Source organism: Pelodiscus sinensis, chromosome 7 (assembly GCF_052426305.1).
Source record: "Pelodiscus sinensis isolate ZL-2025 chromosome 7, ASM5242630v1, whole genome shotgun sequence".
NCBI classification, from domain to species: domain Eukaryota; kingdom Metazoa; phylum Chordata; order Testudines; family Trionychidae; genus Pelodiscus; species Pelodiscus sinensis.
Genome location: NC_143058.1, coordinates 55,859,917 through 55,877,174, shown reverse-complemented (window position 1 = coordinate 55,877,174; position 17,258 = coordinate 55,859,917). Strand labels below are relative to the sequence as shown.

Here is a 17,258-nt window from a genome sequence, read left to right as displayed (position 1 = left end):
CGAGCCACGCACCTGGGGCCAGCACTGGCGCCGCTCGAGTGCCGCGCGCCCGTGTGCCCGCATGTGTCCTGGGGTTGGGGCCGCCCGAGTGCTGCGCACCTGGCGCCGGTGCGTGTCGCGCGCCTGGACCGGCGCCTCCCGTGCGCCACGGGCGGGGCCGGCCCAGGTTGTCAGCTGGTGCACAAAAATGCCCCGGCGGGCGCCATGGCGCCCATGGGCACCGCATTGGGGACCACTGCATTAGTGGAATTAATAACATATTGGCACTTGTATAGATCACATTCTGAGGCCAGGCATATACTAAAAAATTAAAGTCAGCTTAAATATGGTGCTCCGAGGTGTAAAAAGTGACTGATACAGTACTAGACTGACAGAAAAATTGACCAAGCTACCAACCCTCAGGGAAGTGGATTGCCTATGCTGATAGAAGAAGCAAAAGTCATGTCCACCACACTGAAGTGCTATAGCGATGCAGCTGTTCTGCTGTAGCATTTCAGGTAGAGGCAAGCCTTCTGTAGCATTTGAGCAACAAATTCATGATAGTTAGCAGGACTGTTTCTTATAGGAGTCTGCAAACTTTCAGTTTAATTAAAACCTACTTTGTTTATGTTCTAATCAAATATCTGTTTTTAGAAAAATATTTCTAAAGCTATGATAAACATTTTGGGAATGATGTGAACTATTCCTGGGCCTCTAAAGGGACATTTTAAAGAAGACAGTCTAATTTATCTCCATATTTCATGGCTGCTGTTATTTCCAGCTAGTGTAACTAGTTTGAGGATCAGGAATGATCATAAGAATGGCCATATTGGGTCAGACTAATGGATAATCTAGCTCAGTATCCTGTCTTCTAACACTGGCCAGTGCCGGATGCTTAAAAGGGAATGAACAGTACAGGACAATTGTTGAGTGATCCATCCTCTATTGACAAGTACCACCTTCTGGCAGTCAGAGTTTTAGGAACACTCAGAACATGGGGTTGCATCTCTGACCATCTTGACTAATAGCCATTGATGGACTTATCCTACATTAATTTATCTAATTCTTTTCTGATCCTGGTTATACTTTTGGCCTTCACAACATCCCATGGCAATGAGTTCCACAGTTTGACTATGAGTTGTGTGAAGATATACTTCCTTTTGTTAGTTTTAAACCTGCTGCCTATTAATACCATGCTGTGACCCTTAGTTCTTGTATTACATGAAGGAGTAAGTAATTCTTCCCTATTCATTTTCTTCACACCACTTATGGTTTTATAGACCTTTATCATGTTTTCTTAGTCACCTCTTTTCCAAGCTGAACAGACCTAGTCTTTTTATTTTCTTCTCACATGCAAGGTGTTTCATGCCTGTTATTGTTTTTGTTGTGCTTTTCCATATATCTTTCATTTCTAATACAGGCAGTCCCCGAGTTACGCGGATCCGACTTATGTCGGATCCCTACTTACGAACGGGGCTTTTCTTGCCCCGAAAGACGCGGGCGGCGGGACAGCCCAGATGCGCCGCGGTCCCGCCGCCCGCATCCTCCAGGGCGAGAAAAGCTGCTCTGCATCTCCCTGGTCTGCTGGGGGGGACTCCCCAGCAGACCAGGGAGACGCGGAGCAAAGCCGCGGAGGACCCGGGTGGCGGGACCGCACAGATGTGCCATGGTCCCACCGCCTGGGTCCTTGGCGGCTTTGCTTTGTGTCTCCCTTGTCTGCAGACCAGGGAGAGGCGGAGCAAAGCCGCCGCCAACCCAGGCGGGACCGTGGCGTGTCTGGGCGGTCCCTCCGCCCGGGTCCTCAGCGGCTTTGCTCCTCGTCTCCCTGGTCTGCTGGGGGAGTCCCCCCAGCAGACCAGGGAGACACGGAGCAAAGCCGCTGAGGACCCAGGCAGTGGGACTGCCCAGACGCGCCGCAGTCCCGACGCCTGCATCTCCATGGTCTGGTGGGGGGGAGGCGCAGCTAGTGCGCCCCCCCCCCAGCAGACCAGGCTTTTCTCGCGGACACCTGTGGTAGAGCAGCTGGGGTGCTGCCGGTTGGTCCCGCAGCGCCGCTCCTCGGCGCTACTGGACCAACCCCTCAGCACCCCAGCTGCTCTGCCCCAGGCGTCCCCAAGTCAGCCGCTGCTGAAACTGACCAGCGGCTGACTACAGGAAGCCCAAGGCAGAGTTGCTCTGCCCCGGGCTTCCTGGAATCAGCCGCTGATCAGTTTCAGCAGCAGCTGACTTGGGGACACCTGGGGTAGAGCAGCTGGGGTGCTGCCGGGTTGGTCCCTGCAGCGCCGAGGTGCGGCGCTGCGGGGACCTACCCGGCAGCGCCCCAGCTGCTCTGTCCCATGCATCCAGATTCAGCTGCTGTTGAAACTGATCAGCGGCTGATTCCAGGAAGCCCGGGGCAGAGCAACTCTGCCTCGGGCTTCCTGTAGTCAGCCGCTGGTCAGTTTCAGCAGCGGCTGAATCTGGACGCCAGTTCCGTCTTAAGTACAAATTCAACTTAAGTACAAACCTACAGTCCCTATCTTGTACGTAACCCGGGGACTGCCTGTATATCTTTTTTTGAGATGGGGCAACCAGCACTGCTCCCAGTATTCACGGTGTTCACATATGATGGATTTACGTAATGGCCTTATGATATTTTCTTTCTTATTATTTACCCGTTCCAAATGGTTCTTCTCCTTCTGTTAACTCTTTTGACTATCACTGAACATTGAGCTGATGTTTCAGAGAAATATCTACGATGACTCCAAGATCTCTTTTTTAAGTGGTAACAATAAATTAGACTTTGACATTTTGTATGTATAATTGGGATTGTCTCTCAAGGAGCGTTACTTTGCACTTATCAACACTATATTTCATCTCCTGTTGTATTTAGTTTTTTGAAATCCAGCTTTGGACCTAACTATCTTGATTAGCCATACAGGATGCTGTCTGATTGAGGACCTTTGCAGCAGAAATGTTACCAAGCTCCTTGGGTTTATAAAAAGCAAGTCAAGCATTTGTAAATTCTAATGAATCTCTTAATTAATATATTTGGGTATATCTATACTAATTTCTGCTGACTTTCTTTCCAGGGTCCTCGTGGTCCTCAAGGGATTGATGGGGAACCTGGTATCCCTGGGCAGCCTGGTGATCCCGGACCCCCAGGACATCCAACTCACTCAGGACCAGATGGGAGGAGTGCGGTAAGTTTGATAGATGTATAGGTAAGGGACCTAGCAATGTGACAGTTGTCCACCATCTGCCATTCACCCCAGGATCTGCCTTTTAGAGATGCCATAGAAAGACACCTTAAGGTTGAGGTGTTGTGGATGTAATTCCTATGCAGACATTAATCTCTGCTACCTATTGTGATTAAAATAAATGATTTGAATTTTGATAGCTGTGGCCGTGGGTGAAAAAACAGTGAGTGAGGTGCCAGCCAATGGTATGTGATCAGTAGGAAGTGACAAGATGACCATGTTTTGTATATGCAGTAAATCAGGATTTAACTGTTTACATATGTTGACATTTACTTCAACCTCTTTTAACTTTGTTTTCTAACCAACACAGGTTTAATTAGTGAATGGATACTTTTTCTGAACAGTTAAGATGATTCTTTTTTTTTTTTTTTTTTGGTTTCTGATGCATCTGTGAGATGATGGGAATGTTAATCTACTACTATCATGTGCTCATAGTAGGCTCAGAAAAGACCATCAAGATAATTTAATCAACCTCCCAAAATACTTCTTCATTATCCTAAATGACTAGAGGAGGGAGAGAAAATGAAATCCTTTCTTTTTAATTAAGACAAACCAAATTTTGGAAACAAACTGATCAAACCTGAAGCCAACAGGAAGGGTGAAAAGTATCTGATTAAAGGGCAAATGGGGGCAAGAAAGAAGATTAATTACTTGGAAGGGTTGACTTTTGAGGGAGGGCTGAAAGTATTTAGTACTTATATTTCAGCAGTTAAAAAAAAATCCAAATTTGAAGTGCATTGGAGTCAATAGGAGCCCTTCCATTCCAATAGATTTTGGATCAGGCCCTGAAGAAAAATCGTGTGATGTTTCATGGAGGAATGAAGAGAAACGATCAGATGGAATTTGGCAAAGGGAAATGTAGGCTACATATTGAGTCAGTTTGTTACTAAGTTAATTAAAGTATGATGGGGCCTACGTCTTCCCTTAGCTGAAACCAGGGATGGTGACAGACTTCACTGGGCCTTGGGCAGTGTGAGTGTGTGGAAGGGGTTTGGCACTGGGCCACCCAGAAAGGGTGGGGCTTTGGTTGGAAAGGGTGGGGCTAGGGCAGGGTTGGGCAATAATTTCTGACAGGGTGCCACTCCAAGAATATGGAAAGTGGTTGAGGGCTGCATTCTTCCATGATATTAATAGAGGAGGTGCGGGGTCTGGAATGGAGACTGGGTGCAGAAGGGAACTTGGGATAAGGGAGGAAGTTTGGGTGAAGGAGGCAGTTGTAACCTGGGGCACTGGACTGAGGTGCAGTGGGTTGGATTGTGTCCTAGGGCTGGGAATTGGGGTACAGGAGGAGATGCAGGGATTTGGGTTGTGAGCTAGGGCAGGAGAGGATTGGGTTCTGGGGCAGGGATTGGGGTTCCAGATCTGGGAGGGGGTATGAAACAGCCCCACAGCCACATTTTTAAGCGGCATACAGGTGGGGCAAGGCAAGCAGGGAGCCTGTCTGGGGCTCCCCTCAGCATTTGCGAGCCGGATCTGGTGGCTTGGCAGACCGCATCTGGCCTGCAGGCTGTATTTTGGCCAGGCTTGGGCTTGGGACAGCCAGCCCTCAGCACCATGTGGTCTGTGACATGTGGGGCTCCTGCAGCAATTTAAAGGGGTTGAGGTTCCAGCCACCCTTACTGCCACGTTAGTGGTGCTGGCATCCTGGAGCCCTTTTACATTGGTAGGCCCCAGGGCAACTGCCCCATTTGCCTTTCCCTGTTGATGGCTCTGACTGGAAATATTCAGATCTAGAGCTAGATGAATCACTCAGGGATGCTTTCTAGGGAGCAGTCCTGCATAGTAGCATGGATGTGGATCAGATAAACATTTATTTGCCAAAATTGTATGAGGTGTTGGATTGATCTCAGGGTAAAATGAAACTGTCCCTTTCCATGCTTCATAAATTATATTTAGTTTACATCATTTGTTGCTGTTTTAAAGTGATGTGTCTTGATTCCTCACTTCATTACTGGCTTTATAGCACTGTAACTCTATTGAAATCAAGGGTGTTATGCTGATGATTGATGTAAAATTGAAGGAATTTAGTGGTGAATCAAGCCCTGATAATTCTAGGTAGCACTTTGGATCTTTATGTTATGCTAAGTGACCCTATACCCAGCTGATCCAGTCCTCAGAGGATAACCCCGGCATAGCAGTACAGAACTGCTGTAGAGGTTGATAAACCACCCATCTTTTTTTGGCAATAGGCTTAGAAAGTGTGGCAGGAAGTGGCATGGCCAGAGCTCGCCTGCTTCCAAGAGATTCCTGGCTTGTGGAAGGAACAGGGTAGGGCAGCCTTCAGGCACCTGGGCACTGTGGGAGGGGACCTAGCTGATTATGGACCCATAGGATGAGAGGAGAGGAAAGGATGATGAGTGCTCCGCAGCCACAGCTGAAGAGTTGGCCCTAACTAAATACAATTAAAAGGCTTTTTTTTTCAACCACATCAACAAGTAGGTAGGCAACGGAGGAGTACATGTGTGTTGAGAACCCTCACTGCTTTAATTAATTTGTTTTGTGGATTGGCACAGGATTACAAGAACAGCAGTTGCTCTCTGACTTTGCTGACTAAGGGAAATACAGTCAAAGCTATAATTTAAGATGAAAGAAAAAAAATCAGCTAGTTTTCCATTTAGCTTTATATATTTCTGAATTAAGGACATTTATGTAAAAACAAAATAAAAAATGAGAGGCTCAGAAAATGTTGAAAAGTTTCTGCAGGCAAGATTAAGGTGGGTATAACTTAAAAGTCAGGGAAAAAGAATTTAATCTCCTTTCTAGGAAGATCTTTCCTTTAATAACAATAAAAATTATTTTAATATTAAAGTGCAGTATGGTTTGAAAAGCAAACATGCAAATTGTGAGTTACCTAACTCAGCTGCTCTTTGAGGACCTGCTCTAACTTCTGTGGAAGTGAATGAAGATTTTTATTTTAATTATAAACATAGGATTTTCCTCCTCAGCGCTGAAAAGCCAATGTAAATAATGAAGAGTGAGTTGTGCAGTTGTCTGACTTTTGCATCATGAATGCAGTTGCAAGCTAAAATTGGGCTTTTCACTTTTGCAGCCCTTCGCAGCTCAGATGGCAGGACTAGATGAGAAATCTGGACTCAGTAGTCAAATGGGATTCATGCCTGGTGCAGTGGTGAGAACACATTGAGTACCTCTATATGACAAAACAGATCTGAAGTGGAATATGTATGCACAAAATGAATGAATAGCAAAGACATCCATCCAAATGCCATATGTTCCTTTTATCTAAATGCACCAATCACAGAATGCTGTAGTGTTGTTTTAAATGTTTATGTAAAAGAGATGAAAAAAGTATTGTGTTTGCTGAGAGCTCTTGTGTCTCTTTCTCTTGCTCTCAGTATATTAGCTATTATCATGCAATGTGGTATAAAACAGGCCTCTGCTTTTCTCACTGCTTGTGTGTTTGCAATGTCTCTGAAAGGTAACAAAATAAATAAATTCCTAATTATTAGGCTGTGCTATTGCTTTGAAATCGTTACTCTTACATTTAACAATTTTGTTGCCCTAATCTGTCCTCCTTAGTATGTTGCTCTCTGTGCTCCCTTTATTCCCTTCACTCATCACAGATATTGCCTTTTTTGTCGGAGTGAAAGACAACATAACAACTTGCCAGTGTCCTTCATAGGGGTGGGTCCATGAATAGTAGGGGCGGAGTTTGGGGGCACAATCTCCTAGCAAGCTGGAAGCGTCAGGGCTGTAGCGGTGGAAGCCAAGAGCCCTTGTGTTCTGGAAATGATTTCAAGGGCCTGGGGCTTCTAGTTACTTCTGCTGCAGCAGCTGTGACCTGAAGCCCCAGGTCCTTTTAAATCGCGGTGCCCTGGGGCAGCTGCCTCTTGGAAATCCCCCCTTCCCCTGGTCAGCAGTGCTGCTGGACCTAAGGCCGTCAACAGGGGAAGAGCAAAATGGGCAGTGACGTTAAAATCTAACATCAGCTGTGTATGAGCCAGTTCATATGGGCACTCTGTACTGGCTGTCTTTCACCTCTGCTTTTCTCTCATTTCCTTTTCTAAATGTGATGCTTTTTCCTTTCTAGAGCAAGCTTTTTACAGCTCCCCTTGCTTTAGTTTTCTGGTCCTTTACAAAATTTTAAATCCTATTTGAAACCCCCTCTTTTTCTTATTTATAGGTGCCGCTTCATCTATGGTTTGATTTAAAATCAGAGGGAGTTAATTGGAGCCTTAACACTGGCTTTACTGGGCTTTTGATTGGATATTGGAACTTTTGCATCTCCCCCCCCCTTTTTTTTCTTTTCAACCTAAAATTCAATTCTCAGAAGTGGTGCCCTGGTTTGTTCTTGTTGTTAAATTAATATTATTTATTATTCTGTTGCTGTTTCCTTCTTTTTGCCACTCCTTGGTAAATGTAATGTGGAACCTATTTGAAAACCAGGGGTTCTCTGTGTTTAAGACAGAAGACGAAACTTGTAGGATGAGAGTTCTTTGTGACTCTGTCAAAATGCAAGTTCTTCTCTCCTGTAGCATTCTCTTGTATTCTCGAATATTCCTAGAAATAGGTTTGCTTTCAAACAAAATTGTTATTGCTCTCAGAGTTCAGGTTTCAATTCAACAAGTTACTTTTCTTAAGTTTCTCTCTTTTTTATGGAATAAATTTTCATTAAATTCTGAAAAAAAATGTATTGTGAATCTTGATCCTATAAAAATAGTTGTCAAGGTTTCACAAACTCAGAACACTACTGAAATCCTCTCCCATACATTTTGGCTGTGTCTAGACTGGCCAGTTTTTCCGGAAAATCAGCCGCTTTTCTGGAAAAACTTGCCAGCTGTCTACACAGCTGCTTGAATTTCCACAAAAGCACTGACGATCTCATGTAAGATTGTCAGTGTTCTTGCAGAAATACTATGCTGCTCCCGTTCAGGCAAAAGTCCTTTTGCGCAACACTTTTGCACAAAAGGGCCAGTGTAGACAGCTCAGATTTGTTTTCCGCAAAAAAGCCCCATTCGCGAAAATGGCGATCGGGGCTCTTTTGCAGAAAAGCGCATCTAGATCGGCACGGACGCTTTTCCGCAAAAAGTGCTTTTGCGGAAAAGCGTCCATGCTAATCTAGACGCTCTGTTCCGAAAATGCTTTTAATGGAAAACTTTTCGATTAAAAGCATTTCTGGAAAATCATGCCAGTCTAGACGTAGCCTTCATGTAGCAGGATAAACACAATACAATACTGGTCCCATTTTTTTATTTATTTGAATAATGAGGCAGAGATAGGAGTTTGGGCTCTGAATTAGTTAAACATGAAATTTGGCTACAGTGTACTTAAAAAAGTTTAGCTCTGATTGTTGCATTTTTGTTGTAGAGTGATGTAGGCCTCAAAGCTTCATGGGACCTAAGGCTTTACCACACTTTCCAAGCTTGTGGCATAACTAGGAGGAGAATTTCTGTCTATTTAGTGACACTACAGAGAAAAAGGAATCCCAGGTTTTCAGCCCCTTCTGAATTACATCTCTCTCTTTTTTTTAATTCTTCTTCGACTCCTTTTCCTTTCTTCTTTGATGCCCTTCTGCACCTAACAGCCCAGTGCCAACTGAGTATCAGCTTATGCTTCCAAGGGCTTTGACCATAGAAGTGTTAGCCTGAAGGTCACTGTAAGACATGCCCTTTTGCTTATGAAAGGATTTCATTTCATTTATTTTAAGGTAGTTTAACAAAGCCCTTGTGTTTTTAATAGGGTCCAATAGGTCCAAGAGGTCCTCAGGGTCTACAAGGACAACAAGTAAGTGATTTGTTCTATGGTATGTAATACAGATGTATACAAAAGAAGTAAGACTAGGCAGAGTGCATGGTGTCTAAAGTGTTCATACGGGTCCTGTTTCTAGAAAGTATCCTGCTTCTGAAGTGTAGGTCCTTTTTGTTAGGGATGGACTTAAACATGTAGTTAACAGCTTTCCTGATTTGAAGCCATAAAAAGTTAGTGCACACACAGAAATTCCATCCTAAAAAAGTATTAAGTGATCTTCTATCCAAAAATCTATCCTATTAGCTTGGATGAAGTTACACCTGGAGTGTATTAGGTCTTTAATTGTCTTTTTGTCAATGCTTACAGTGATGATCCTTGCTAATGTTATAGCTTTTCAGAGATCACATAATAGCAGCAATGCATTTTACAATTTTCCCAAATTGTGTACATGTTTATAGAACAAGTAGCCTTCAACATCTTAGCCCATCCCTAATTTTTACAAGGTCTAAGCAGTGCAATTAAAGCACCATATAATTTATGCAAGTCACTACCAAGCACTGTATCTAGAGAACAATAACATGACTTATTTTATTTCATTATCATTTTTCAGTCTTACACCACAGGCATCTGGATAATCATGATCTTAGATGCATGTGAAGTTTCTGCTTGTCAGAATTTACTTCCTGTTTTTTAAATTGACTTCAGTTATCAATGAACGAGCTTTGTTTCACATTTATTGGCCAGATTCTGCCACTCTTATGAACTTTGAATAGTACATTACTCCTCCCATCGTCTCACTGGTTTGTGGGTCTTTGTTGTTGTTCTGTGGTGGAGAAGTGTTTATCTTGATATTTGATGTGCAAAGGAGAAATCTATTTAAAGTAAAACACTGCATTCCTCAAAGTTACCTTTGTTACTGAAAAACCTAGAAGTTTGGTGCCCGCATAATTGCGGTAGTGGTGTAGCAGGCTGTAGAAGACAGTTATATAAATCCAAAGGGCTCAATTAGCTGGTTAATAGAAAATGTGGACTATTAACTTTTTCTGACTTCAGTATCAGCATTGAGTTGACTTTAGATGAGCTAAAGATGTGCTAAGATCCAAAACGTTTCATTATAGTAACATGATCCCAAATGTGGATCCAAACAGTATAAAGAATAGTCATCATTTGGATCTGGGTTGCTAATCAGTGCCTGTATCTATGTACCAGTTTTTTCAGACCACCATCTTTGGTTCTAATCTGCTCTATATTTATCTTTTTTTGGATTAATTTTAGGGAGGTGTTGGCCCCACTGGTCCGCCAGGTGAACCTGGGGAACCAGGATCAATGGTAAGGTCAAATATATGTGCAACTTCCCAGTGTAAAATTGTAAACTGTGGCAGTAGAGACTTTTCTAAATTCTCACTATACCATAGGCTCCTCTCATGCTGCATGCACCGAAGTGGCCTTGTGACAAGAGATACAGTCAGGACTGGTGGTGATATTTTTTTGCCACCTAATTAGGTTTTAATTGTTTTGAATGACAATGATGGTCCACATGAAAAGAGTGTCCTATTTTAATAACATTCCAATCTCAGACTGGAGGGAGATCTCCAGTAAGGTTCCAGAGGAATCTATTCTGGGTCCAGTGTTCTTTAACATCTTTGTTAATGACCCGGATGTAGGACTAGAGAATATACTGATCAGATTTGCAGATGACACAAAGCTAGGAGGGGCTGCAAACTCTTTGAAGGATAGAGCTAAAATTCAATGGGATATTGACAAATTGGAGAACTGGGCTATAGACCACAAAATGAAATTCGACAAAGACAAATGTAATGGGATGTCCTTAGGGAAGAAAAAACAAACACGCATATACATAATGGGGGGGGACTGGCTTGTCAGCAGCATGGTAGAAAAGGAGCTGGGAGTTATGGTGGATCACAGCCTCACTAGAAATCAACAGTCCAATGCTGTTGCAAAACAAAAAGCACATCTATGAACCCAGGCACAGAAAGCAGTAGTAGTGCTTTACTTGGTGCTGTCTAGGCTTCAGCTAGAGGTGTAAGAAAAGATGATCAAAGGGATAGAATGCAAGCCATGTGAGAAAAGGCTGAGGGAACTAGGTATGTCGAGTATTGAAAATAAGAAATTAAAGGGAGACATGATAGTGATCTTCAAATACTTAAAAAGCTGCCATAAAAACAATTCAGTGGAGGTTTTCAAAAAGAGGCTGGATAGCCATCAATCTTGGATGGTTTAAGTACAACAAATCCAATATGTAGGCCAGGAGTTAGGCTAGACGACCCTTGCAGACCCTTCTAACTCGATGGTTGTGTGACTCTTGTGATGGTTGTATGATCTTATGATTAGTGCCCTTCATCCACTGACCTCAAAATACTTGAAGGTGAGTAAGCATTAGTATCCCAACATGGCTGGTGGGACGATTTAAACAGAGAGAGGTTAGAATGAGGTCACAATGTCACACAGCAAGTCATGGGCAATGTCAGGACTTGAACTCAGGCTCCAAGAACTCTGCTATAATCACTAGCCCTCAGTGCCTGCAAGGGGAGTGGATATTGCTATTAGTTTAACTTGACTGTAGTGTGTAATGTCTCTTAAAGGTTCCTGCTCATGATCCTGACTAAGTCTTTGGAATAATTAATATACACTTTTGCTCTCATAGAATTCATCCCACATTTTGTTCAACGTCTAATGTGTCTTTGCTAGGGCATTATGGAATAGAATGGTTGAGAAAAGCTAAAAATTATGATGGTGCTGAAAATTAAAACAATCTTCACAACTGTATGTTGTTGTTATAAAATTACCTTTGAGAATGAAATATATTTATTTTCTGAAAGACTGTTTTGTGGATTAATTAATGTATGATATATTTATTTACTAGGGTCCAGCTGGAGCTCGGGGCCCTGAAGGACCTCCAGGCAAACCCGGAGAAGATGTATGATTTTGTTTTGTACTTTGTTTTACTTTCAATAAAACATGTAGGTTTATCATGTATAGATGCTTGTGAATGCAAATGTGCATTCTGATTTCTGTCCATTTCCTTTTCACTGTGACCTCACTGTTCACCTCTGTTGTCTTAGCTACTAACTTCCTGATGAAGAGGACAAGACTGCTGTCTTGTCGGCAATAATCCTTTTCTTATCTTGTGGGACCAGTGGTATGTCTCATAAGGCTCTTACTTCCCCTCCCCCTGGGCTAAATAGAGCATCTACCTAATATTCCTTGCCCTGCTACCCAATAGTTTGAAATCAAAGCCAGAATTTCCCTGAAATAGTGAACATGAGCCACCCCCTGAATGCTCTTCTAAGGAAAAACTTTGGAGCACTATGATCAATTAGGGAGAAAACAGGCCCACAATATTATTTATTAGGATCTATGACATTCTGTATTGTTATTTTTAAGCTATTTGATTTGTTCCTCAAATTTAACCATATCTGCAAGGGAAGGCATAACCATTAGTTATACTATAATAACATATCCCTCTGCCACCAATTTGTAACCTCATACTACTAGATGAAGAATTTTCTGATAGTGCACATGCATCCTGTGCTTGTAAAAGCAGGATTATTGCACCTTAAATTGAATTTTAACATGTGGAAAAGAGCTACAAGTAAAAATCAGTTAGGGAAATACATCATTATTTTGTGAAGATATAATAAACTCCTTTATTATACAGTACTAATATTTCCAGCAATAGGAATATTCTAAAAGGATCAGCTCTTAATCCAGTCAAGCCAATAGAGTCCATATTGCTTCAGTTTTCAGACTCCAAGAAGTCCATTAGTTTCCTTTATAATGTGTCATGTCATCCCACCTATGTCCAGAATTTTCCTTTTCCTGAATCCTCTTTACTACTTTAAGTCTGAAACCATCGACGTGTTTTGTTAGACTATAAAGCAAAGACCATTTGCTTGCTGTTTTTTCTGTAGCAGACTAATTCAGCTACCTCCTGAAGCTCGTTAACCTACAAGGTTTGGGTTTTAGATTGGTATCCTGTTTTACATTGTTCCTGTGCAGAAGTCTGAATAATTAAGCATAATTCAATGAAAGTATTTTCTGTGCAATTGGAAGGTGAAGGAAATCTCATGTGAATTGAGTAAGTGAACTTTAAAGAGGACTGTTTACAGTTGGCCAGAGCTACCAACCAAGCAACCCTTTATTTGCATGGATTAATTATAAAGCTAACAAAACATGTCGATGGTATCTGAAGAAGTCGATTGTGCCCAAGAAAGCTCATGATACCATCGACATGTTTTGTTAATCTATAAAGTGCTACCAGACCATTTGCTTGCTTTTTTTCTTGTAGGTTAACGTTACCGCAGAAAAAATTTAGGTCATGAACAAAGTTAAATTATCATTACAAAGGGTTACATTTTTACTTATCTAGAGCAAACCTATTCTGCAGTGCCATCTAGTGACACTGAAGTACTCTTTAAACCCAATCCTCCAGAGTTTTCATACAAATTTTATGTCAAATTTCATACAAATTTTGTTTGTTATAGATGTAGAAATCAAGTTTACTATTGTAGTCAGCACAATTAAATATATATTACAGAACATGAGTGTAGTTAATTTATGTTGCTGGAGAAAAAATTGATGCAGGTGATTTGTTGAATGGGGACATGAAGTTTGGACAGAGATAATATGGTAATTTATTTTTTAATTATTTATATCTTCACTTTTTTTGTTTTTTAGGGTGAGTCCGGAAGATCAGGACAACCAGGCGAGACAGGATTCCCAGGATCTCCAGTAAGACCATGATAACCTATAATTTAACAGACATATTTTTTGTGTCATTAATACATATATTTTTCGTTTTTAGTAAAGTGGTGCAATATAGTGACATTTACTATTTCAATACACTTGTAGTTTCCTTTAATAAACTAATACAGTGCTATATTTTAGCAATGATTATCTTGGATTGTCTCTGAGTGTTCTTTTACAGGCCCATAAGGCATCTAAAGGACTACAGGGGAGACCAGATCTAAGATTGGGGCCAAACTATCTTCTTGTTAGAATACATTTAAGGTTACAAACAGGTTTGGTCATAAGGGGGAAGTCGCATGGTTTGTCCTACTCACATGGTATTTCTTTTGGTTATTTGAATGGTTGTATGTGCTCCATGTATTTGCCAGGGAAGGCATTTTTTACCCAAAAAGTTTCTCAAATTTTGGATATTTCAGTCACTGTCAATGAACAGTTTAAACAGAACACAAAAGGAAAAAAAATGTTAGGAAACCTCCCCACCCCAAGACTCTTAATTGTCTATGTTTGTCCTATTTGATTAGGTAACAGTCTTGAGCCTTTTATATTCGTAGTCCCATATGTAGTACTTAGTATTTCATTTGCCATCACAAGCATGTACAAACTTACATTTCCACATAGTTTCAATGTGCACAATTTACTTCAGAAAACTGTTGTAGGATGCTGGATTTCACGAGTACAAAATTGCTTGAAATGAAGTGACAGCTTTAATATGAAATTTCATGAAAGAATTATTGTCACTTTTGTCTCAGCACAAGCAAAAAGATAGAATTCCTTCCCTGGACTCATACCAGTATTACAAAAGGTGCTCAGCTAAAGCTGTGTCTTACTCACCAGACAATCCTGTATGGTGCTGAGCAATTCCAGAAGGTTACTGAAGTTACTGAAAATGTTTGGCACTCAGGCCCCTAGAAGGTATTTTTTAGGCTCAGTTCTCATGTTTCAGTGCCCTAGGTGTTACTTTTTAGGATCAGTTCCTATGTTTCCAAGGGGACATGGTTGGTGAGTCAAAGGGATCCTAAATACTGCGGAAGGTGCTAGTTGGTGGTTTCTCCTCTGTAGCCTCTCACTCCCAGGAGTGGCAGTTGTCCTCTTTGTGACTCAGCCCTATGGCCAGGTCACTATTCTGATTTCCCCATCTGGGCAAGAGTTTGTATCAAGAAGCCTCGAGCTTCTTCTGCTTCACTATCTCAGTGCTACTCCCACAGTTGCTGGCAGGGGCTTGTGTGCCCATCCTTTACTCCAGGTCACCATACTCAGGGACCCCCTACACATCAGGTGAAGTCTGTTCCCTGCACCTTGCTGCCTTTCCCTGAGCCACTTCCATGCCTCCTGGCAGTCCCCACTCCGGTGGGTTTGCCACTTCCTTCGCTCCCTCCTCCCAAGACTTTAGGACAACTTGTCTCTGCAGCCCTGCAAATACTGCAGTTCTCTCTCCCTGCTGCCCCCCTGCTTCAAATGTCTCATCTTTTTTTTTTATAGAGCCCTACCTGTTCCTCATAGGTGAACTTCTCTCCAGCCTAAAGCCCCTCCTCTTTGCAGCCTCATTAGCTGTGTGGGCCCACCAGGCTTAATTCAGCTCTTTAGTGCCAGTGTAGGGGGCATACCTATTCACACTCCCCAGAAAGCAGTAATATGTGCTGCATGAAGCATCTCCTCTGTCTCTTCTAGAAATTCCACGTTCATTAATAGGATTTCTGGAACATATTTGGGCAAAATGAAGCTTCAGTCTTCCCCTGGTTCTAATGTGCACTAATAATTACATCTGTTACAGGTTTCAATATTTTATTGCCCCCTTTTAAAAGTACTAAATCCAGTTGAAGGACCAAATACATTAACCTTTGGTCATTAGTGCACATATATGTTGTAAGCAGAAGCGACTATCCATCAATGCTTTATTTAATAAATATGATGCTAACCAAAAGCACAAAGTAGAATGCTTACATACTTTAGGAATATCTGGCTCTAGATCCAAATCAAACTTGTACAGTTCAGGCTCATCAGTACTTTCTCTTGCATTCCCATGTTCTGTGCATGACCTTAACATGACCCCACTTGCAGGGATGAAATGAAATATTTCTAACATTACTAACCTCCCCTCCCCCCACAGAAGAGGCAATGTGTTTGGAATGTAAGAATAACTTTGAGGGAGCATAGTCTTTCCAGACCTTTATGTATGCATATCTATATATATGTGTAGGTCTACAGTCACATGACTTTAGAAGACACTTCTTACGTTAAATTGCTCTTAAATTAAATAGGAGACAGGAGAGAAGATTGGATCAACATATTATTTTATAGAGAGCAACAGCTATTGTACATTTATAGGTGCTTTAACCTAACTCTAAAATACATAATTCATACTACTTGTAAATGCAGCTTAAAACAGCCCTGACCCATGGAACACAATGGTCAACAAATTGGTCATTGCCTGGCTATACCAGAAGAAGGACAGATGACACTTGATATGGATTTAATTAGGCTGAAACTTTATTATTAGATATCTGGGACTACCCAGCAGATAAAAGTGTACAGTTCAGGAAACTCCATGTTCATTCAAAGAAGTAAGTTGAGCCTTCCCAAACATCCAGGTGTGGCCTGCCCAAACTCCGCTCCCATTTCTCTTCTGCTTCCGGCTCTCCCATGGTTGGCTGCCTGGCTTCCCTCTTTCTGGGGCCAGGAAGGCTAGGGCAATGCTGACTGGCCCTTCAGCACTAGTCCAGCTTGAGCAGTGTGGATACTGTGATGCTGGCAGAGACTCAGGCTCGCCACCTGAGCTCAGATCATGTGGCCTTGACAACCCAAAGCACGATGTCCACAGTAGTATTTTTAATGAATTAATTTGTTTACCTGCTCTAGGAGAGCCTCTGCCAGCTGCAGTGTGGACATATCCAAAGATGCTAATGCAGACTGAGAAGCACTGATATTATGCTTCCATCAAGTTGTTCTGCTTAATGAAACCTTTAATTTTTCCCATAATTTGAGAGTGATTGAAAATTCTTGAAAATAATTTCTCAAAGCCTGTAATAAAAAGGTCAGATGTGCACTCAGCCTGAGAAAATGTGAGCATTTGTACAATAGAAAATACAGGTGTAGACTGAGAATATCTCTCTCTCAGCTTGTGATAAAACCAGTACAGCAGGTGTGTATGTGCTTTGAAGAAACAAGGGAGGGATGTACTGACCAGGTTGAACCTCTCTAATCTGGTATACCTGGGACCTGACCGGTGCCAAACCACAGAATTTGCCAAATCACAGGAGATCAATATGGTCTAGCAGCATTATCAACACTTCCACTGTCTATTGGACTCTTAGAAGACATTTAGGCGTAAATTAGAGCTGAATAACAGCACAGAACACTGAGAGCCAGGACTGGTGGCTGTAAACAAACCTTATGGGACTATGAGAAACTTGGCCACACCCACGATAAGTGGACATCCATGTAACTAAAATCATACTGGACCACAGATGTTGCTGGACCAGAGAGTGCCAGACCATAGAGGTTCAACCTGTATATGAAGATGTTTTCCTATTTGCATGTGAATGCCTTCTAATGAGTATAACTATA

The 17,258-nt window shown here is 42.1% G+C and overlaps 1 protein-coding gene across 1 annotated transcript in view; it reads left to right on the top strand.

The window, feature by feature from the left end:
• COL5A2 (collagen type V alpha 2 chain) overlaps positions 1-17,258 on the top strand; it is a 202,959-nt gene that overhangs the window by 119,661 nt on the left and 66,040 nt on the right. The window contains exons 7-12 of the mRNA XM_006115382.5: positions 3,051-3,161; positions 6,268-6,345; positions 8,916-8,960; positions 10,200-10,253; positions 11,809-11,862; positions 13,623-13,676. Coding sequence (XP_006115444.2) covers positions 3,051-3,161; positions 6,268-6,345; positions 8,916-8,960; positions 10,200-10,253; positions 11,809-11,862; positions 13,623-13,676 — 396 coding nt within the window. The remainder of the gene's footprint in view (positions 1-3,050; positions 3,162-6,267; positions 6,346-8,915; positions 8,961-10,199; positions 10,254-11,808; positions 11,863-13,622; positions 13,677-17,258) is intronic.